The 22,341-nt window shown below is 46.6% G+C and overlaps 1 protein-coding gene across 10 annotated transcripts in view; it reads left to right on the top strand.

The window, feature by feature from the left end:
• Positions 1 to 22,341, top strand: part of AKAP13 (A-kinase anchoring protein 13) — a 337,945-nt gene that overhangs the window by 140,346 nt on the left and 175,258 nt on the right. For all 10 annotated transcript variants that reach the window (XM_030317452.2, XM_030317451.2, XM_030317446.1 and 7 more), the window contains exons 4-5: positions 1,457 to 1,753; positions 10,256 to 10,439. In XM_030317452.2, the coding sequence (XP_030173312.1) occupies positions 1,457 to 1,753; positions 10,256 to 10,439 (481 nt within the window). The remainder of the gene's footprint in view (positions 1 to 1,456; positions 1,754 to 10,255; positions 10,440 to 22,341) is intronic.

Raw genomic sequence — 22,341 nt, 5'->3', positions numbered from 1 at the left:
TATTTTTGAGAGAGAGGGAGAGAGACCACATGAATGGGGGAAGGTCAGAGAAAGGCAGACACAGAATCTGAAGCAGGTTCCAGGCTCTGAGCTGTCAGCACAGAGCCCAGCGCGGGGCTCGAACTCACGAGCTCTGAGATCGTGACCTGAGCCAAAGTCAGATGCTTAACCGACTGAGCCCCCCAGGTGCCCCGACTGTTTTCTCCTTCGAAAGCAGCAGAAAGCTTAGTTCTGTGCACATCTGAAGCCTCTACTGGTCCGCGGCCACAGTGTGGAAAGTCACACCTGTGGACCGAGTGGAGGGCTTCCCTTGGCTTTGCTCCCACTGTGGAAAAGCAGTGCGTGTGAGAGGCTGCAGGGACACTGGGTGTGCAGGTGCCTGTGGTTGGTCAGGAGAAGCACAAGGTGGCATCACTCATGGAGCAGAAACACCTGACTCCATTTTCATTTCCGTTTTTCTCATAAGAAAGACATTTTAGGGGAGAAAAATGATAATGTTAGGAGCGTACTTCTTGCCAGTGGAGATCAGTGTTTGGACGTTGAGGGAAAACAGTGTGTTTCAGTGATTATATTCTGCGTGTCGTACATACTTAATTCTGTGAGGCTGAAAGTCCAGCAGAGAGTCTGATTCTCCAGGAGGGCCTTCCCCACAGAAACAGTGTGGTCAGACCTCTCTGATCTTGCTGGAGCAGAGCGCTCTGGGGTGGCGTGTCTGTGGCAGCTCATGAGGTCTGGACGGTGGGCACCAGCCTCTGGCATGCTTCTTGCCCTGAGCTGGGCTTCTGGCCACAGCATTGCATCATCCCTGCGTGAACCAGGCGATTTGGTTGATGTCATTACAGTACAGGGGAGAGTGTATCTGAGAGAAGTTACTTCGTAGGCCCTGAAGTGCTAATAATAGTGAAATGAGATCAAGTTGTTTTGTACTTTTCAAAGTGCTCCATCATTTGATTGATTGTGTTGTGGTGGTAATAGGGCAAGCGCTGGGGAATGCGTGAAATTCCTCCCATGTAGCCTCCTGCGCGGCTTTCTCCCTGTTGCGTTTCCAGATCTACTTGCATTCGGTTGGTATCAGACCTGCTCGGCCTCGTAAGATCCTTCAGCTTTCGTCCTTTCCTCTGTTCAAGTCGACCAGCCATAATTCAGAACATACTGAGATCCTCAGTGACTGTTCAGTGCCCAACATTGTGCTCTAGGGGGTACATCTAGGGTACAGAGCTGTTTGCTGGTGGTAAGGAAATTGACTGATAGTTGCAAATAACAGTTCACAAAACGAGCCAGAAATGGAGCGTACAGGAGTTTGGAAGATTGCTGTCAGGGCCCCAAGGAAGGAGGCGTTTCTTTTAGGAAGGAGAACTTGGGTCTCGTGCAGGAGGAGCAGAGAGGACCCAGCGGTGTCTTCCTTGCAGTGGGAAGGCTCTCATACTGTCTTCTCTGCCACACGTGTTTTCTTCAGGTCACGACTGCTGTGAGACCGTGCGGGTGCAGCTGTGTGCTTCCAAGGACGGCCTTCCCGTGTTCGTGGTGGCCGAGCAAGACTTCCGGTTCGTCCAGGATGAGGCGTACGACGCAGCCCAGTTCCTGGCCGCCAGCGCCGGCAACCAGCAGGCCCTGAACTTCACCCGTTTCCTCGACCGGTCAGGACCCCCGTCTGGGGATGTGAATTCCCTTGATGAGAAGGTTGCCCTGGCATTCAGACACCTGAAGCTGCCAGCGGAGTGGAATGTGCTGGGGACAGATCAGACGTCTCATGGTAAGAACTGAAACACACCAAGAACACAGACACATTTGGGAAGACTGAGGGTCTTAATGGCGGCTGCTTCCCTACAGTCATTGCCCTCAAGCCTTCCACAGCGGCTGGATGCATCCTGCAGTTGTGGCCTCGAGGGCGTCTCTTCTCCATCCTTCAGTGGAGCCGGTAAACCTGTTCTTGCAGAGAAATGCCCTGAGCGGGCCGGAGCTTTACTGTGGCTGTTTTCAGTTCCCATTTACAGCAGGGGTGGCACGAGGGTGACCTTGCTGCGGGTCTGGGGTCCATGTGTGTTCTGCGTGGAGAAAGTGACCCATCCTTTGCAAGGACCGTAGCAGAATAACTTCTTGTCATCCTTTGGGTATTTAACTACTAAAGACAGTGTTTTCATTTATTGTCTCCTGACGTTTTCTAGAGACTCTGTGGAGTTGGAGGAAAGAAAAGATGGGGGATTGGGGCGGGGGCTAGGGCGGAGCACCAGAGCTGTCTGGGCTTCTTTATCCAGAGCAATTTACCTCTTAACTTCTTTCATCTACTGGCTCTCCGTAGAAGAGTTCATTGAAGGAAGGGCTCCACTTTTTAAAAAAGCTCTGATGTAGTAACTATGCACGTTCCTCTTACTCAGACGGGTTTCCCTGCAGAATCATCATGTGGTGGTGCATGGCATCTACCAGATGTCATGATTTTACGTACGTATTTATTTAAAAATTTTTTAAACATTTATTTATTTTTGAAAGAGAGAGAGCATGCAATTTGGGGAGGGGCAGAGAGAGGGGGACAGAGGATCCAAAGCAGGCTCCAGGCTCTGAGCTGTCAGCACAAAGCCCAGCGCGGGGTTCAAACTCAGGAACTGCGAGATCATGACCTGAGGTGAAATCAAGAGTCAGCTGCTTAGCTGACTGAGCCACCCAGGCGCCCCTATGTACATATTTAGATGAAACAGTATATGCTTGGGGTCCAATAAACATCACCCTCGTTCCCTCCTGAGTTCACATCAAGTTGGGAAGGTTTAGGCGTTCTGCAGCTAGAGATCACAGTGTGTGTGTGCTTTGCTACTGATCAAGGCTGTCTTGGATTACCGATCTGCCAGGAGGGTTTCCTTATCTTTCTACTTTCTCTCTGAAAGAGCTGGACAATCACAGGACTGCCCCTCAGTGGCCACGCAGCTCTGATTATCGTATTATGTAGGGCGAGCAGACCAGAAGTCCCCCTCCCTGCCAGTGAGCAGAGCCTGAGCCATACTGCCCAGCGCGTTCTGGTTCAGGGCCCTGCCCAGTGCCTGCTCCCACACACTCACTCGCCAGATACGTGTATTCTCCCTCCCTCTGGAGAGGTATTTGCCAGCTTCTGTTCTCTTCCGTCCTGTGACCGGCTGCAGCAGTGGTGTCCCTTATTGTCAGGGGCTTACTGTCCGCATACTGCCAGTGCAGGCCTGCCTCAGGAAGACAAAAAAGAAAGCTCATGCCCTCAAAAACCAAATCAAGGAAGAAAGCGTTTATCCTTTGCTTTTGCTTTTTCTAATTGGTATATTGACCAAGGAGCCTCTGCACTGCTAAGATCTAAAGATCAGAATGTTTGCCATTATACGGAGCATGAGCACCTTTTCAGAAACCTCATCTTGAGGCCTCAACACCTCTAGCCCCTGCTGTTCTGTATCTGTGTGGGAGTTCTGCTTGGCCATTTACAGATCAGTATCGGGATGGGATTGCATTAGTTATTTGTGGGGCTTAATGGTGTTTTTATCGTTTGGTTTTGTCTTATTTAAAGAAGTTACAGGAATTGGAGAGTTTGTTCGTATTACCATGATTTTTTAAAAAGAACTGTTAGAAAAAGCACAGTCTGAAACTTGAGGCCTGTCACTTCCCCTCTCTGGACCTTAGCTTCCTTGTCTTTGATAGGGAACTGGCCAGCTTTAATATTTTTGTGGACTTGCCATGTGCTTCTTCAGTTTCTGTTGCACAAAATTGCTTAACAGTGCTAGCAAAGGCTAAATCAAGTTTGAACACTTAGGGAAGTGCATTAAAACTGCAATAAGGTACCATTACACACCCATTAGAAAGGATAAAATTAAAAATCCTGGCAAATTAAAAAGCTGGCGAGGGTTTAGAACATCTCATACGTTGCTCGTGGGAATGCAAAATGATATAGCTGTCCTAGAAACTAGTTCGGCAGTTCAATGTACATTTACTATATGACTCAGCAATTCCACATTTGGCTACTTACCCTTGAGAATGAAAACTTACATTTACTCAAAAAAGTCTTTGCACAGATATACCTATGGCAGCGTTATTTATAATCCCTCAAAACTTCAGACAACCCAGATTTTCCTCATTAGGTGAGTATATAAACCAATAGTGATACATCCATATAGTGGAACACTACTCAGCAACAAAAAGGGGGGTATAAAATAAAAAAAAAAATAAAGGGGGCAAATTGTTGGGGGATCAGATGCAACAACCTGAACATATTTTGCTAAGTAAAACAAATCCATTTCCAAAGGTCGCTTATGGGGTGATTCTACTTTTAGGATATTCTGAAAAGGGCAAAATTACAGGGACAGAAAATAGATCAGTAGCTGCCAGGGGCTAGGAGTGGGGATAGGTCTGACTGCAAACGAGTGTCATGAGGGAATTCTTTGGCTGTTGGAATGGTTTTATATCTTGGTGTGGTGGTAGTTATAAGAATCTATGCGTGTGTTCCAACTCAGAAAACTGTATGCCTCCCCCCCAAAAAGTGAATTTTATTATACATAAATTACAAGTAATTCAAAGAACATAAGAAATTGAATAAGTTAGATACATACTTTGCAAGGTGAAATGCATGCAAGGAACCTGATAGACCTGCCTTTAAGTCAACAACTGGGATCAGGAACGTGATGTCAAGTGCTGGATTCACATTCTGCAGCTGGAGTTCAATTCATTGTGGATTAGAATCTACAAATCCTGGGTGCTCTAAGGGCTGTGGAGCATGAGTTAAGAGGTACCTGCTTGCTGCTGAGGGACGGATGTAAAGGAACATTGTGCTCACGTGAATGAATCACAAAGGTTCTTAAAAGAAGAAGGTGCGAAGCCAGCTTGTCCCCTGGGAGAATAAGGTAACTAGGGCCCCTTGTTATGTAACAGGACTACTTGCTGTTGAAAGCCAGGATATTTACAAGTTGTTCAGCCTGATATTTGAACAAAGGGGTCATGTAAGATCCCCTCCCACTCCTTGTTCAGACACAGTGCTTTTTAACTTTTTTCAGGTCAGTGACTCCTTTGAAAATAGCTTGGGTTTCTCCTCCGGAAGAAGAGCATTTAGATGTGTACCTGAAGCAGTTTACATGAGTTCGGGGCTTCTTGGTCTCCCTGCACAGCAGGCATGAGCATGGCGTGGAGAACTCTTGGCTGTAGACTTGATGCTGTGAAATGCAGCGCGCACGGGCAGTGGACTCCCGTTAGTTAACATCCTGGCTTCACTGCCAAAATTCGTGCAAAATACTTCATCTCTGCCTCCCCGTTTCTTTACCTGTAACACGGAGGAAGACCTATGGGGAGAGCGTGTGTTGGCTTGTAAGCGACTCATGTTGAATTTAGCATGACCAATACCTGGTGACCTTTTAGAGACAGAACATCGAGGGGCCCCGTGGGGCACAATAACGTGACCTATCGAAGGCCACCACAGGACAGCTCCAGAAAGAAAGGTTCTTTGAAGGAGAATGAGACTTAGTTTTGCTTTTGCTTCTTTCTTTTTTTTTTTTTTAATTTAATTTTGTTTTTATTTTACTTATTTTGAGAGAGAGTGAGAGTATGAACAGGGGAGGGGCAGAGAGAGAGAATCTGAAGCAGGCTCCGCGCACTCAGCGCAGTCAGACGCTTAACCAACCGAGCCGCCCAGGCATCCCAGCTTTTACTGATTTCTCAAGTTCATCTCCCTTTCAGGCATGAGCATAGGGGAGTTTGTCCATTTTAGTTCTCCCGTCCCTGGTTGCATACAGCAGCTTCCACACTGTACCTTTGGCCTTAGCTCTGCCTTAAACGCGAGTGACAAGGACGCGTTTGGGTGGAGGGGGAATGGTGGGGTTAGGAGGTCTTCCGTCTGAGCTACCAAGTCTCAGTTCCTGTCTCGGCTCTTCATTGCCTTGGTGGTTAATGGGCGTGGTGAATGGAGGTGGTTTTCACCCAGAGGACCCTCCCAGCCTGACCCCAGGCTGCACAGGGTGGGCTGCTGAAACTAGCTCTGAAGAATGGGAGGAGAACCACTCTGGGGAAAATCTTGGGGGAAATCTTCGTCCTTACTTAGTCACAGGATTGTATCACTAAATGAAAACATCTGATCATCTTTGCGGGTGGGAATCTGGGTGGAGAGAAGGATTAGGCAGGTTTTAAAAAAAAGACTGCACGGGACCACCTGAGGGTTCTCCATTCTCTAGATCTGATGTTAGTCACCAGAACCTCAGCCTTCACTGTCTGGTGTCTCAGCTCCCACAGCCTCTGAACAGCTTTATCATAGCTGCTAAAAGAGACAATAAAAATTTTAAAAGACCACTAAGGGATTTTTTTTTTCTTGGCAGAGGGTTAACACCTGTTGACTCCAGGACAGGCGGTTCCTCGTGGCAGGACTTTTGGCTCCGGCAGTTTTGTTGCCTCTCAAACCTTGATTCAGTGACAAGGTTACAGTGTCGTGTCGTTTTTGTAAAAGCCCGTCTCTCACACTGGCCTGCTGTTTCCTTCCCCGTGGAGTGTGGACTTCCAGTCCCTGCATCGTGCTGCAGTTTACTGAAGAGGCAGCACAGAACAGCAGAAAAGACTGGGGATTCGGGTTCTCATAGATACGGATTCAGAGTACTGTGAGCAGAGCCTTCAGGTGGATTGATGGCGAAGGAAAAATACAGTGCAGTCTTGGATCACTATATTGTTCCCCGAATCTGGAACATTTTGTTTCGTGGGAAAATCTGACCGTGTGAAAAAGTCGCACCGTGGCTGAACGCGTACTAGGCCCACCAGCTTTCTCTGCAGATCAGAGGAAATGGGTGTGGGAGGGGATTCCAGCAAATGTAAGTAGATAGCAAGAGGGACTGAAGACCTTTTCTACTACCTTCTCTGTGGGTACACGCTGGACCTCCATAGGGATTTTTCCATCTGAGCATGGTTAAACGGGAAAGCCAGCCATCCGGCGTGTGGTGCATTAAGTGAATTAACAGCCTAAAGGAACCGGAGAAGCATCATGAATATCCAGATGGAAGGCTCCCGGAGTATAGTTTTCTTTAAGAAGCCAAAGAAAAATTTAGAAGAGAGTTCCCATTTGTTCTTTAAAAGCTCAAAGAGGGCAGACCTATTATGAAATTAGAGAAGGAAGCAGCACAGAGAAAATAAGTTGAGAGAGTATCTACTTCTATGCCGGAAGCCCCTCGATCAGGGTTCCACCACAGAATCAGAACCGGTGGGAGAAGTATCCAGTTAAGATTTATTGTAGGGCGTGGCTTACGTGATTGTGGGGGCTCTGTTAAGCAAGCCCAAGATTCGTTAGGGCAGGAATAGAGGAGAAGATCTTGGACAAGCTCAAACCCACTGAGATGAGCCAAAGCTGTCATCCTCAGTGAATCAGGAAGGGGAGATCTGGAGCAGGATGGAACCCCACGAACACAGGCTGAGGCCGACCTCCGGGGGACACTTCAGCCCTGCTTTTAAAGCCTTCCAGCTGATTCAGTTAGACCGACCCAGATTATCCAGGATAATCTTCCTTATTAAATCAACTGATTAGGGGCTTTAATTACATCTGCAAAAAGCCATCACAGTGAGGGCAAAGACGGAAAAGGGAGTTGGTTGAAAAGACACAGGGACATCCAGAACCCCATAGCATAATTAAATTCAAATTGGGGACAAAGGACTCTGTTGACCTCACAGGAAATGCAGTTAAGGATCTGAAAAGCAAAGTTGAGTAACTCTCAGAGTACAGAAGACCAGGACAAAGGATCATGAGAGGCAAAAAATACAGAATAGTAGAGAATAGAGATGGATCCTGAATTGTACATGCTCTGGGGTTGAAGCTTAGACGAAAGGAATGAGAACAGTAACAAAAGATAAGTTGGGTAAAAATTTTTATCTATTGGAGGAAAACACGAAAAGGTGATTTTGTAGACCACACCATTAGCTCGCTTGCGTGGTTGCTGGGTTTTTACAAAAAGAGGGTGGAGTAATGGAGAGGATAAGTGGTTCCTGGACTCGACAGAGGAATTTTCAAATCTTGCTGATTCTCTTGGGCAAGTTGTTAATCTGTCTTTGTCTGTAAACTGAGGATAACGAGACCTCACGGGGTTATCGTGAGGGTGAAAAGCATTCATACACAACGTACTTAGCCCAGAGCATGGCACCTTGTGGGTCCTGACCACGTGGTACACCTCTTGTTGATTCCAGAAAGGGGCAACCTACAGGTACACGTGGCACCCGCTGCTTAGGACCTTAGGATGCGATCCGGGGAGCTGGAGCAGGTGTGTGGCTTTGTTGTTGGGACTTGGAGATACTGAGCTGCCTCGGCACATCAGGCATCAGAAAGGATGAGGGTGTAGTATCGCCCAGCAAGGCCAGGTGAACCAGTCTCTAAAAAGTCACATAGTTCCTGGTCGATGCCTTATTAGCTCTTTGGTTTTGACCAGGACAGCAGAGTGCTTGTGAACCGCTGTGAGGCACAAGTCAGGTGGTGATATTTGAGCTTCTGTGAAGGTTCTTTTTGCCCTTGTGTCTGGGCCTGCCACCTGCTCTGAGGTGTTGATTATCACCTGCACATGCAGGTTTCTTCTGTGGTAATGAACTCTTTCCAGCCACGTGCCTCTGCTGAACACTCTATAAATTCTTGAATCAGCATGTGTAGTTCTGTAGGAAAAACGTAAAATATGAAAGATGGCTTTTGCATCTAAGAAAATTTACTGGCAGTAGGGAGACTCGACTAATATGCATGTGACATTGGAAACCAGAGAGGTTCAGTGTAAAATCACAGGTTCAAAGACTGGTCATTCTTTTTTTTTTTTTTTTTTTTTTTTCAAATTTTTTTATTAAAAAATATTTTTTTAATGTTTACTTATTTTTGAGAGAGAGTAAGAGCAGGGGAGGGGCAGAGAGAGAGGGAGACACAGAATCTGGAGCAGGCTGCAGGCTCCAGGCTCTGAGCTGTCAGCACAGAGCCCGATGTGGGGCTCGAACTCACAAACCATGCGATCATGACCTGAGCCAAAGTCGGACGCTTAACCCAGGTGCCTCAAAGACAGTTCATTCTTAACTGCTCTTCACTTAAGGAGCATGGAGGTCTTCAGGGTCAGGAGAAAACACTGGGGTCCAAGGAGTCCGGGAATGCCTGTGGGGAAGTCAAGACCTGAGGGAGCCATGGAAAATGAGTAGAAGAGGGCAGGCACAACTCGTGGGCACCATTCACACCCCAGGGCCCGAGTGGTGCCCCCTGGAGGTGAGTGTCGCGCAGCCCATGGGGTGGTGGCCCTAGCTCTCCTCCCAGGCTGTGCACAGGAGACCTGAGGAGGAGAGAGTGTTGTGTTAGTGAACGCGGAACGTAACCTGAAGTCCAGAAGGAGAGAGCAGAGGAAGGGAAGGAAGCTAGCACTGAGGATTTCGTGTGGCCAGTCTCTGTCCCGCGTTCCTCCACCTCTGCCCTTTTGTTACGGCCACCCTGGGGGCCAGGTGAAGGCGGGGGTGCAGAGATGAAGCTGACACAGGTTACACAGATGTGTAACACATCCGATGTGTGACACAGTCACACAGATGGCAGATGGCCATCTGCCATCTGGCAGAGGGCAGTTTGAACCCGGATTTGCTGGACTCCAGAGCCTTCCTCATCCTCCCACCTTCGACGTGACTCACTGTACCCGAGAGGAGCCTTCGCTTCAAGTGCAGGAAGCCCGAGCGCGTTTCTGAACTTGCTAGCACATTATCCGAGAATGAGTCTTTCTTATTATGCCTGGAGATGCATTTCTTTCTTTCATTAAACACAACAAAACAAAGCTGGCAGTGCCTGCAATTTGATTTGCCCTTAATGTGGGGGAATAAAAAGACCTGTGTGTACTTAACAAGCAGAACCTGTTTTTAGTGTTTAGCCTGCTCCCGTCTGGGTGTTTTTTCCTTTAACTGCACCTCCTGGTACACCTATCTAAGCCCCAACAGCTGTTCCCCCTCTTGGGTCCCCGTGTTGTGAGGCGGCACTTTCTCTCTCTCGTTTAAGGAAAGAAACCACACGTGTTAAGTGACCCGTATAAATTGATTGCATGAACGTGTTCAGTCAGAACATAGAAATGGCCTGGTTCTCCTGGAGACTTTGCCTGTCACACTGTTTTCCGGCTTCGTTCCGTCTTCCTTGAGAGCTGGTTGTACCCGGCCGCGATGACACCGTGTACGTTGTGGTTTGACTTTAGGATCCTAGGTCTTTGGAGGCTGTGGTGTTCACGCAACTCGTCTTTCTTTTCTTTTGCTTTGTGTGTTCACGTTCTCCCCGCTGATTCTCATTTGCTCCCCCCACGCACAGACGGCGGCCCCCGGGAGACGTTGATGCATTTTGCCGTGCGGCTGGGCCTGCTGAGGTTGACGTGGTTCCTGCTGCAGAAGCCCGGTGGCCGCGGGGCCCTCAGCATCCACAACCAGGAAGGGGCGACACCTGTGAGCCTGGCCCTGGAGCGGGGCTATCACCAGCTGCACCAGCTTCTAACCGAGTAAGTTCTCCCCCCTTCCTTCCCCTCCGCACCAGCCCCGCCCACCCCCCCCCCCCCCCCCCCCCCCCCCCCCGTGTACGGCAGGGCCGCCCACTTGGCATCTCCCTGCGACTCTGCCACGAATGAAACCCTCAGCTCCGGGCCTGGCCTTCTGCTGGAGGCTCGTCAGCTCGCTCCTGCTAACCGCCTCACTGCCTGAGAGAGAACAGACGTAAGTGGTCTCAGTGTTTTCTCTCCCTGCCTCCCTGCTTCTCACCTCTTCGGTTTCACTGAAAACGCCGAGTGGGTCTCATCTGTGGGCTGGCATTCCGTTACCGTGTATGTAGTTGATCCCAGTTTAGTACAAGAAGAAAGTTGTTGTCTCCCATACGTTTCTTTCTGTTATGTCTTCAAGACTCGGAAGAGTTCATTAGAAACAAGTATTTTAATTGCATAAGTGCACGCAGAAAATATGCTGAACCACGGAGTTTTGCTTTGAATGTAATTTCTATGAGTAAAATCAAGAGCCGTGGTCTCTTCATCTGACGAGCAGGAAAAAGCAACTGAGTTGTCCTGGAAACATTGAGGAGGAAATCCTGCGTGTCTGCACGTTCCGTTGTTAGGCATTCTCTTTAGAGAGCCCTTTGAAGGAGGGTTGTTAGAACATTTGAAGAACTCTTTTTCTTGTATAAATAGAGACAGAAATGCATGACGGCAGCCAACCTTTCCCATTGGAAGCTGGTCTTGTTTAATACATCGCTTTTATCATTCTGTGGTCATCACCTCTTTTTGGCCACACAATCTGAACAAGAAGAAACCCCGTTGGGATTTACGTTCTTTGGTAATCGAGGGATCCTTGTAAGTTAAGTGGGTATTCCCAAATTCTCTGATACTGTGCTCATGTTAGGCTTACTGTAGTTGCTTTTATTTTTCATCATTTGTAGCTGTTTGGAGGGAGGAGGACTGGAAGGGCCAAGGAGAGATTTCAGAACGTAGTGTTACTTACTGTTACATCAACAGGTTTTCCGTTTGTTTTCCATTTGTTTGTATGTTTGTTTACTTTACCTGCCCAGTCGGTAACTTTTCCAGTCAAGCCAGACAGAAGGTTCTTTTCAGATACTTTCTAATGGGTGCCTCAGATACCATGACCGTAGGAGGGGCGTCATCTCAAGTGAGCTCTGGATACCTGAGCTGCCCTAGGACCGGATTCCAGGGAGGGATCTGTTCCCGTTCCATCGTACTTCCCATCTGGCCGGTGATTAGATTGCTTCTGCTGTTTGCCTCACGGCCTCAGGAAGAGAAGCCTGGCTCCAGGAGTTGAAACAATGAACTCTGTATAACTGTAGTGGAGCCAGAATGAAGTTCCTCTAAACGTGGTCGTGTCGCTCCGAGGGCTTGTAGGGAAGCAGGGCTGGTTAGGGATGGCCATCCAGATGGGGAAATAAAGTGATTGCAGCAGCTTTATTATACGCTGGGCTGGGCGAGGCTGTCACAAGACCTATTGCAGCAGGGCTTTAAGGAAACGGGAGTGTGTGTTCTGGGAGAAGATTTTTTGGCTTGCTTTATAGCACTAGCTCTGTTCCATGTGCAGAAGCCACTTACCTCCTTTTGAAGGGAAAGCCAACTGGGAAAGTTTTCAAATACAGGACCGCAGTAGGAGATTAAAATTAGCAATTAAAAAATGGCAAGGAGGTGATTTTTACTAAATCTCTGAATCTTACTTGACGTTAGTAGACTTTGCTAGAATTTCGACCCTAGAGTCAGGATGAATCATTGTTCATGGATGAGAAGGAAACTGAGATCTGGAGAGGCAGTGACTAGATCAGGGTGACAAGGCGGCTGGGCCAGAACTAGAAGCCAGATCTCCTAAGAAGCCATCCGACGTCCCTGCCACTCCTAGGATTCTGAACAGGGGGCCCAAGAATAGGCTTCTCTAGGTCCACAGCCTTTGAAATTATAGGCAACACTTTGTGCACGTGTGTTTCTGAGCGAGGAGTTTGTTTTGTGAGACTCAGAGGTTTGTGAAAAGCTACGAATTGTTCCACTGTATGGTAATACTTCACTAAAATCTTGAGACTTGGATGTTCCTACGCACCCCCCCGCCCCCCGCCTTTTTGAAGTTTATTTATTTATCTTGAGAGAGAGAGCGCGCGCATGTGTGTGTGCACACAAGTGGGAGAAAGGGAGAGAGAAAATCCCAAGCGGGCTCCACACTGTTAAGCACAGAGCCTGACACGGAGCTCGAACCCACATGTGAGATCATGACCCGAGCCAAAACCAAGAGGCAGATGCTTAATTTACTGAGCCACCCAGGTGCCCCAGCCCCTCCTCTTTTTAAATTAAATTTTTCCATAGAGACCTGTTTCTTTTTAGTCTCTATTTTCAGTTAATCTGAAATTGAGGGGCACCTGGGTGGCTCAGTCAGTTAAGCATCTGACCTTGGCTCAGGTCATGATTTCACAGTTTGTGAGTTCGAGCCCCTCGTCAGGACTTGCTGCTGTCAGCACAGAGCCCGCTTTGGCTCCTCTGTCCCCCTCTCTTTCTTTCTACCCCTCCCCCAGCTGTCACGTGTGTGCTGTCTCTCTCAAAAAATTTAAAAACTTAAGGTATAACACATCTATAGCTCTGTAAATGTGGGTCGAGGATGCTAATTTATGAAGGATACTAAAGGATTCTCTCTGCTCCTTCCCATTCAGTACTCCACAACATAACCATTATTTTGACTTCTGTCTCTATATATATTGTTTTTGTTTAATATGTTTAAACACGACATAAAAAGAATCCTATAATAAAAAAAAAAATTAAAAACTTTTAAAAAATAATATGAAATCGAGGGAGGGGTGCATACATTTTACACTTGCAAAATAACTATTTGCATGCCAGTCTTAACTGAAAATTCAAGTTTATTTAACTCTTTTTATATGTCTCCCAAAATAAATTTTTTGTTTTCATTCCTTGCTGCTTACCCTGGTTTTTTTGGGGGGTGGTGGGGGTGGGTGGGTAGGAGGACATTGTGCCGATGAGGGTCCAAGTTCTTTTTGTGTTTATGTGTCCGAGGCTTATTTTGATAATCCATTTTGATAAACAGATTTACTTTTGTGTGAAAATCGATTCTGTTGTGCTTGGAAGTAGAGAGATTATCTAAGTAAGACCCATGTCTGTAGAGAACTCTTGAAATTGATACTGAATCCCAGCAGATAGTGGTGACTCTTGGGACATTTTTGGTAGTTTCCCTTTTCTATAATCCATCATTGTTAACTTTCACCAAGTTCAGTGACAGGGAAGGGAGAGGTTTGGTGGACTTACTGCTCTTTTATTTTCGCTTATATTTTGATCTGACATGATGAATACGGGTGTGTTTTTGATCTGAAAGTTCCCTTTAAACAAAATGTTACCAGCCTTGCCTGAGAAGAACCCTTACCTCGGCCTGCCGTGGCTGTTAGGTCGATGCAAAGTTGTCTCCCCCATTTTGGGCAGAAGTTAGCTGAGCGCCCCACCCAAGGTGCCCTGATTCATGATGATGGGTAGAAGAGGGAGAGAAGCCAAGCATTGAGGCTCTTCGTGTAGCTAGAGCTGCGAGGTGACGGTGTCGGATGGGTATTGCACTGGAGTCTTCCAGAAAGAGAATGGGGGGGCCGGGTGCTATCGGACACATCATACACAACACAGAAGCGTCTGGAGACCTGGATTGATGTCGGGGGAGGGAAAGGGCGGAGACCAGGAGGCGGCTCCAGGTGGTGGCCAAGTGTGCAGACTTTGGAGTCCAACCTGAGTTTGCATTTTGGCTCTGCCATTTGTAGCTGTGTTTCTTTGGGCGCAGTAAGGAACTTTCCTCTCTGAGCCTCAGTTTCTACATCCACTTAAAAAGAGACAAGGATAATAATTTCTATCTCTTGGAAGTAAAGCCAAGTGCCTGGCATATGCTGTGTGAGGAATCCGGGTTTGTCACACAGATTATGGTTACTGCTTGGAGCAAATACAGGGGCTGTGAATACTTTACTTTGGCTTTAAGAGAAGACAGTATGGTTTAGTGGAGTCGCTGAGGAACGAAGAGCTTAATTAAAAACGAAGCTTCCCCACTTAGTAGCCTGGGTGACTTGAAAGAAAGTGGTTAGTCACCTACCCGTGCTGAGTTTCTTATCCCTCAGATAATACCTATTGGTCTGTGTCACCAGCTTTGTGCAGATACTGTGTTAGACCCTGAGGTGCTCTGTGTGAAAGCTTCGTACACAGTCACATAATCAGTAAAGTGATAGCTGACTCATCAGTGAGACTCTGATTCCAGTCGATTGGTCTACCTACAGTATCTTTTTTTGCGATACTTATTGCAGTTCCCTGTGAATTGAAGTTGGCAGATAGGTGGGCAGAATTTGTATGGAGGCAGGCTGGCCTTGAACCCAGGGTCTGCCTCTGTGAAGCTGGATGATCTTGGGTGATCCGCTTACCCTCCTGAAGGGCCAGTGTGCATTGTCGTGAGGAAGAAATGAAGGAATGCATGAAGAGTGTGACACAGTGACTGAAAGAATATTATTGCCCTTTCCTTGGTTTTCCATTACTTCTAGACTCGTATCAGTTTTTCATAACGTTAAGAAGTTTCTGTCAAAGTCTGGAAGGTAATTCCGGGCATCATTTGGTTGTTCGTGCTTGATTAGATTTGAAGTTATTCTCTAGTGTAATAGATAGCACTTGTTTTAAAAACAAAAAAAAGTTAGTTTGGTCCTCTGCCCGATGCTGTGATGTGATGCCTCTGGGTGACAGAACAGGGAGCCCCAGATGGACGTGGGATCGTTTCCATTGTTGCCACCCTTCCAGGAAGATGACTCCTGTGGAGAATTTAAACTCTGGAGCATTGACACGAAAGTGTTGAAATACTTCATTTGCCCTGAGAGCGAGCTTCAGAGTTTCAAACTGTTGTGTTCTGTATCAGTTTAACAAATCTCTTTATTGACTGCCTGCAGTGTGCTAGAAAGCATGGTTGGTACATTATGGCTGATATTTCACTTCCACCTTATGAAAACCTTCTGAAATAGGCCTTATTTGTGTTGTATGGACGAAATACAAAGGCTCAGAGAAGGACAGTAACTAACCCAAGGCTTTCTAGAAGGTGGTGGAGCTCCTTCACACACACGTGTGCAATTCCAAGGCCCATAATCTTCTCTCTACAAAATTTTGACGGGAGGAAAGAGACTCAGGAAGAGGCCACAGGGATATGGGATGATTAACACTTAATGAGGAGAGGGTTATAAGCTTTCTGTTTAGTCCTGACCTCTGCTTTCCACTTCTGTTACCCATTACGTGGTGTTAAAAGTCTTGTTGACACCCCAGCTGTCTTTTTACATTGGTTCTCACGGGACTCTAATGAGTGGATAGGTTAGGTGTTATTACCCCGATTTTATAACTAAGGAAACTGAGGCCATAGAGGTGAAGTGAGTTGCCCAAAGTCACAAGGCTACAGAGTTTCAGAACCAGGCTCAAGCTCAAAATCCAAGGACCTGTCTAGGTAGAGATGACACCCATGTGTTTGCAGAGTGTAGACCCACCCTGGCCAACACTGGGCACTAGGCTGTGGTTTGTTACTGTAGGGCGATATCGGCCCCTCTCAGAGAGTTCGGGTCTGTAGATTCTCACGTCCTTCTCTTGGCACATTTACACTTGAAACCTGGGTTCAGGGTCAACTGGTAGAGTAAGTACTCAAGCGTAGATATTGCACAATGGAACTCAGTGCTGTTGAGCAAGATGTTCTGTTAACGTAGCGATTGCCTTTTTAGGGTCCTCTTTGAGTACTTGGCAAGTGGGTCCTCCATAGCCCATCTGGCACAAACCAAGTTTGGAGCCTTTGCTTTTGCTTAGGAGGGGAAGGAGCGAAACAAGCATACAAACTTACCTTCGAAATAGTAGCCAGAGAGGAGGAGGGTTTTTGTTTTTGTTTTGTTTTGTTTTGTTTTGTTTTGTTTTGTTTTGAACTTTACATTTCTCTGGCTCAGGTCCCATCCACCTGTCCATCCTTAGATTTGTCCGTCCATCCACCCATCCTCCTTTCTCACTGTGTGATCTGGGTCTCTGTGTCCTGGTGAAGAAGGCTGTAGAAGTGAGAGGAATCTGGGAGGAGGGGAGGGCGCAGGCGTTAACGAGTACCTGCTATGTTAGTGCTTCAGTGTGTCCTCATTTAGAACCTTTCCGCTGAGGTCTGAGGTGCAGGTTCATACAGCTGGCGTTCTTCTGCAGGTGGGAAAACACACAGGCCAGCTAGCTTGCCCAAGGCCATCTAGTCAGTCAGTGGTTGTTGTGCACAAGCCTGTCCTTGGGATGTGTTTACACTTTATTGATAGAATTTTGAGCGGAAGCATGTTTCATAATATTGTCAGTCTTTTAACCAACCTAATTTGATTACGATGATTCACCAATCTGGTGTTCAATGACTTTTTTTCTTTGTTGGTAAATTTTCAATTGGAACATTTTAAGAATTTTGACATCACCTAGTTTTTGTTTTTTTTTTTTTCTGTTAAAGCCATTCAAATAGTAATCTCAGGATTGTTGCCCTGTGCAGCAGCATGCTAGAAAATTGCAAAATGCACTTGTTCTTTTTTTTTTTTTTGAAGTTCATTTATTTAGAGAGATTGTACATGTGCGTGAGTGGGGGAGGGGCAGAGAGCGAGAGAGGGGGTGTTGCAGAGAGGGAGGAGAGAGAATCCCAAGCAGGCTTCACACTGTCCTCTGTCCCATTGGGCTCTGTGGAGCCCAATGTGGGGCTTGAGCTCAGGAACTTTGACATCATGACCTGAGCCCAAATCAGGAGTTGGACGCTTAACTGACTGAGCCACGCAGGCGCCCCGCGAAGTGCACTTTCTGAGCATTATGTATTTATAAAACAATAGCCCCAGCTGCCGTTTATTGTATTTGTGCTAGGCACTTTGCATAAATGTTTGTATATCTTATTCTCTCTCCAGCCCTTTGGGGGCGGGCATAGTCTCCTCACTTCAGAAAGGAATTGCCACAGCCGCTAAGTAATGGACCAGGAATTGGTTACAAACCGCACTTGAACTTTTACACTGCCTTGGACTTCCTAAGAAGATGGATTGGTGTTGCAAGTTGGTTGGAATAGCAGAGCCGTCCCACATGTCTTGGGTTTTCTTCCATGCACTTCTTGCTGTGTGTGTGTGTGTGCGAATGGGCCCAGGTTGTGTGTGTTTCTGATGCCACGTGACCTCAGGCCTAAGAGCCTCTCTTCAGAGGCCTGTGGAGTAGTCACATCACTTGACGCCTGGTAGCAGATTCTCTGTGGCAACAGCACGTGATTTGGAAAACATTTCTGACTTTACAGTGAGCCTGGAGTGTGGGACTTGATGGGCGTATGTGAGACAAGGAAGGCTAGGTTGGCACCCTCCACCCTCTAGAAAACAGACCTTTTGTAACCGTTACACATTATTTTTACTTGGTCGGTTTTGGAGCTTCCTTAAGGGCACGCCTAAAGAAAGAATGACTTGAAAATGTTACCTGCATGTATTATTAACAGAAATAAAAATTATTCTTAAGGAAAAACACTAAGCGTGTAGAATAAACCTTTTGGCCAAAATCAGTATTTGGCCAAAGCTGAATATCTATGCCTGTGAATGAAGTTCTGTGAAACGAGTTAAGCATGATACGGTATAAAATACAACGTATTCTGTCCATTTTCTAACATTGAATAGTTAGTTCTGTTTTACAAGTTTGAGTTTACAGTGGAAGAACAGTGATTCTCTCTCTCAGCATTAGCAACTGCTAGATTGCTCTCTATTCATTGAATACTCACTTTGGGGTGCCTGGGTGGGGCTCAGTCAGGTAAGCGTCTGACTTCAGCTCAGGTCATGATCTCACTAGGCTAGTGAGTTCAAGCCCCGTGTCGGGCTCTGTGCTGATAGGTCGGAGCCTGGAGCCTGCTTTGGATTCTGTGTCTCCCTCTGTCTCTGCCCCTCCCCTGCTGGCGCGCATGCTCGCTCGCTCTCTCTCTCTCTCTCTCTCTCTCTCTCAAAAATAAGTGTTAAAAAAAATTACTTTCTACCAGTGCATCAATAATATCTCTAACTAGTTGGGCTATAGAAAATTGTAATTCAGGAAAGTCTTCCAGGAACAGGTTTTCTAGAAGGAATTCTATACTTGGGTTCTTGGTTTTACGAACCTGACAAATGCTTCAGCTGCTGAAATTGGTTACCATTGTCAAACCATCATTTGACAAAGTTTTGTTCAAATGTTTAGTGTCCCTAGACACTTAAAACTAGAAGGAGCCGCACTGAAGTATTCTTATTTAAAGTCTGTTGTTCATGCGGTGCCTGGGTGGCTCAGTCAGTTAAGGGTCCTACTTCCTCTCCGGTTATAATCTCACGGTTTGTGGGTTCGAGCCCCGTGTCAGGCTCTGTGCTGACAGCTTGGAGTCTGGAGCCTGCTTGGAATTCTGTGTCTCCTTCTCTCTCTGTACCTCCCCCGCTCACACTCTGTCTCTCTCAAAAAAATAAACAAACATTAAAAAATTAAAAAAATCTGTTGTTTTGACATTTGATTAGTGAAAACAAAATGTGGTTGTGGTACCTCATTCTTTCCACATTTCTGCACATACTTCTGTCTGAATTCAGGACGACACATCTTAGTTGTAATACGTGAATTTGGCCATTTGTCCGTCTTGTAAAATCTGAAGGTGGCCTTCAGAGTCTTGGTAAAATTTGGAGTATTGTTCTCCTGCTTTTAATTCTTTTCTAATAAGACATGAATAATTTACAAATCGAATTTCTCCTTGAAAGAAATGTGGCCTGAATGGAATAAGATACATGCAGGTTTCAAGTTATTCTGTGCAGTGTTTACTTAATGTGATAAAAGATCATTAACAAAAAGTTAATCAAAATTTTTATATAATTTGATATCTATAATTCTTCTGTCATTTAAAATTTCATTTATTTTTTTTAGAGAGGGAGAAGGGCGCACGCAAGCAGGGGAGAGGGGCATGGGGTGGGAGTGGGGAGAGAATTGTAAGCAGGCTCCATGATCAGGGTGGAGCCCAACATGGGACTCGATCTCATGACCCTGGGTCATGACCTGAGCTGAAACCAAGAGTTGGACACTCAGCCGGCTGAGCCACCCAGGCACTGCTATCATTGATGTTTTAATGAACATTTGTTGTCTCTAGAAAGGTAAAATGTTCTTCCTGAAGGTACCTAGCCAGTGCATATTCTTAATGGTCATATTAACTGTCTACTTACTTCTCTTCTAATTTAACCGTTTGAAAACTCTTGTTTTTGCACACAGCATTACATGCTTTCACACTTACTAAGTGTAGCATTTTACTCTTTTTTTTTTTTTAACGTTTTATTTATTTTTGAGACAGAGAGAGACAGAGCATGAACGGGGGAGGGGCAGAGAGAGAGGGAGACACAGAATCGGAAGCAGGCTCCAGGCTCTGAGCCATCAGCCCAGAGACGGACGCGGGGCTCGAACTCACGGACCGTGAGATTGTGACCTGAGCCGAAGTCGGACGCTTAACCGACTGAGCCACCCAGGCGCCCCAACATTTTACTCTTAAGAAGTACACGTTTCTGCTTTGACTGGCCAATAGAATTTATGCATAAAAAGCATATAAGGAGATTTGCACTTTGAACTATGCAGAAAATGCTCATGCAAGTACTCCTTATTTTAACAGCATTCCTTGTGTTGGTGCTGTTGCTTCGCTAGTATGATGGTGACCTCTGTAGTCACGTGATCATCGAGCACATACCTGTTCGGTTGGCATCCAATTAGCCTTCATGATGGCATAGCCGAATGTGGGTGCATCCCGATTGCTTATCGCCTAGGAGCCTTGGTTTCCTCATCTGTACAATGGGAAACAATACCTCCTAGGACTCTTGAGGATAAAATGAGAATGTGCTTGTGAAGTTCATAGAAACACAGGATGTCCCTCTGTTGGGAGAGCTAGGAAAAAAGATTTGCTGGAACTAAGACGACCACTCAGCTTTATATAAATAGGACCTCTCTGCAGCACCATCCAGTCTCTGACATATTTTTTTCCTGGCCAGCCTCCCCCACAACAGTAACACTCCCTTGGTACCACCAGGAAGAAGAATGCCATCTTCCTCTTGGATTTTTGGGAGTAAGTAGTGGTAGGGTGACGTAGGTGTAGTTTTAGTTGTCTGACAGCCCACAAGAAGGGTTCTGTGCCTTTTATTTATTTTCTAATATACACCTAAAAAAACTGCCTTCTTTTTTGTTCCTTGGAAATACACCAGCCCTATAGTATCCGACGTACTCACCATGTATTGGGCGCTTTGGAAGAGCCAGACACTATGCTAACACTTTATATAGTCATGTTCGTATTGGATCTCGGCAAACCCAGTATTCCCACTTTTGCAGACGAGGACATTGAGCCACAGAGAAATTTCTGCAACTGACCCAAGAGCATACAGGTGGCAGTGTCAGAGCAAAGGATCGAAGCAAGTCCGTCTGGTTCCCGCATGTTCCAACCATTACCTTAGAAAAGTGTTACTTTTAGTTATCTGACAGCACAGAATTGATGAAAAATTGCTGATACACTATCGTTACCCAGATAATGTGCCCTCTTTCCTCTGCATCATTCCCATATGAGTTCAGGGCAGGGTTGCAGTACAATGTCAAAAAAAAAAAAAAAAAAAAAAAAAAAGAGGAAGGGGAGAAAAGCCGAGTATCATGTGCATGGATGCATAACTAGTCTGGCAGTGAGTTCCTTACCAGCACCTAAGATAGTCGCCTCTTGTGCATCGGGATCCCCCCTCCACTCCCCTCTTCCTTTGTGACATTTCGCCTCTCCCGCTGCACGTTAGCGCAGCTGGGGTCGATTTTGTAGGACTCCGTGGGGCTTGGCACTGTGAGGGCGAGGTGGCTTCATGGCAGGTGTTGCAGTAGCTCTGAAACAAGGAACTGGACTCCGCAGTTCCTGTCAGAAGTAGACTCAGCAGAACACACTGTTGGGAGGGCTGCTCTGCCCTGCCCTGCCCTGCCCTGCCCTGCCCTGCCCTGCCAGCTGCAGTGCGGAGCTGGGGCCCAGGTAGCATGGGCCTGCGATATTCGTGGTGCCTGGGCAGCCGTCCGTGAGTATCCGCTTCCACACTGCGGCATCGTTGGTCTTCAGTGTGGATTCTCTGACATTTGATCTGGCTCTCGCTGATCTCAAGAAGACGCCTCTTTGAACTTCCCCCCCCTGAATGACTAGCGTTGTTAGTACCGGGAAAATGGTTTTTGCCTGCGCTTGGTTTCGACAGGATTTTACATGTATGTTAGCATCAACCCCGACCTTGTGCTTGGGCCGCATCATGCTGGACCAGGTGAGGGGGCAGAGGCTGGCTGGCTGTGGTTGATCGGTGCGTAGCGGCGGGAATGCTGGAATTAGCTGAAATACTGTCTGTGCGTGTTGAATTTTGTTGTTGCGCTTGCAGAAACCTGGAATTTGGGGGCCAGCCGTGGATACTCAATTTGGATTCTATCATCCCATCTCTGAGGAATGGCTTCTTGATTTATGGGTTTCTGCAGTTGTCAACTTGCTGTGGATCCTATAAAGCTTATAACAAAATCTAATATGCTTTGATGAGCTTCTGATAAATATAACAGGCTTAACAGTTTCTGTAATTTGAACGTGGTCATAGTTTGACACTTAGAAGGTCCGTATCCCTGTGCACAGTGGCAGGAGGTGCAGAGTTTTGGAATTAGGTCTGGGTGCAGATTCTGGCCTTTTTACTCATTGGCTGTGGACTTGACACATTGCTGCTTCAGCCTGTGTTCTCATGTGACGTGTGGAGATACACTGATCCCTGCCTCAAAGTTGTTCCAAGGATTAAAGGTAAATAATACTGATCTGGTATCAAACTAATAGTTAATGTTACTAGTTTCCTTCTTTTGTGTTTTCATCTTTGCTTTCTTCCTTGTCACATTT

The sequence above is a fragment of the Lynx canadensis genome, chromosome B3 (genome assembly GCF_007474595.2).
Source record: "Lynx canadensis isolate LIC74 chromosome B3, mLynCan4.pri.v2, whole genome shotgun sequence".
In the NCBI taxonomy this organism is placed as follows: Eukaryota; Metazoa; Chordata; class Mammalia; order Carnivora; family Felidae; genus Lynx; species Lynx canadensis.
The sequence above is the reverse complement of the archived record's forward strand: the minus strand, read 5'-3'. Positions and strand labels throughout refer to the sequence as shown.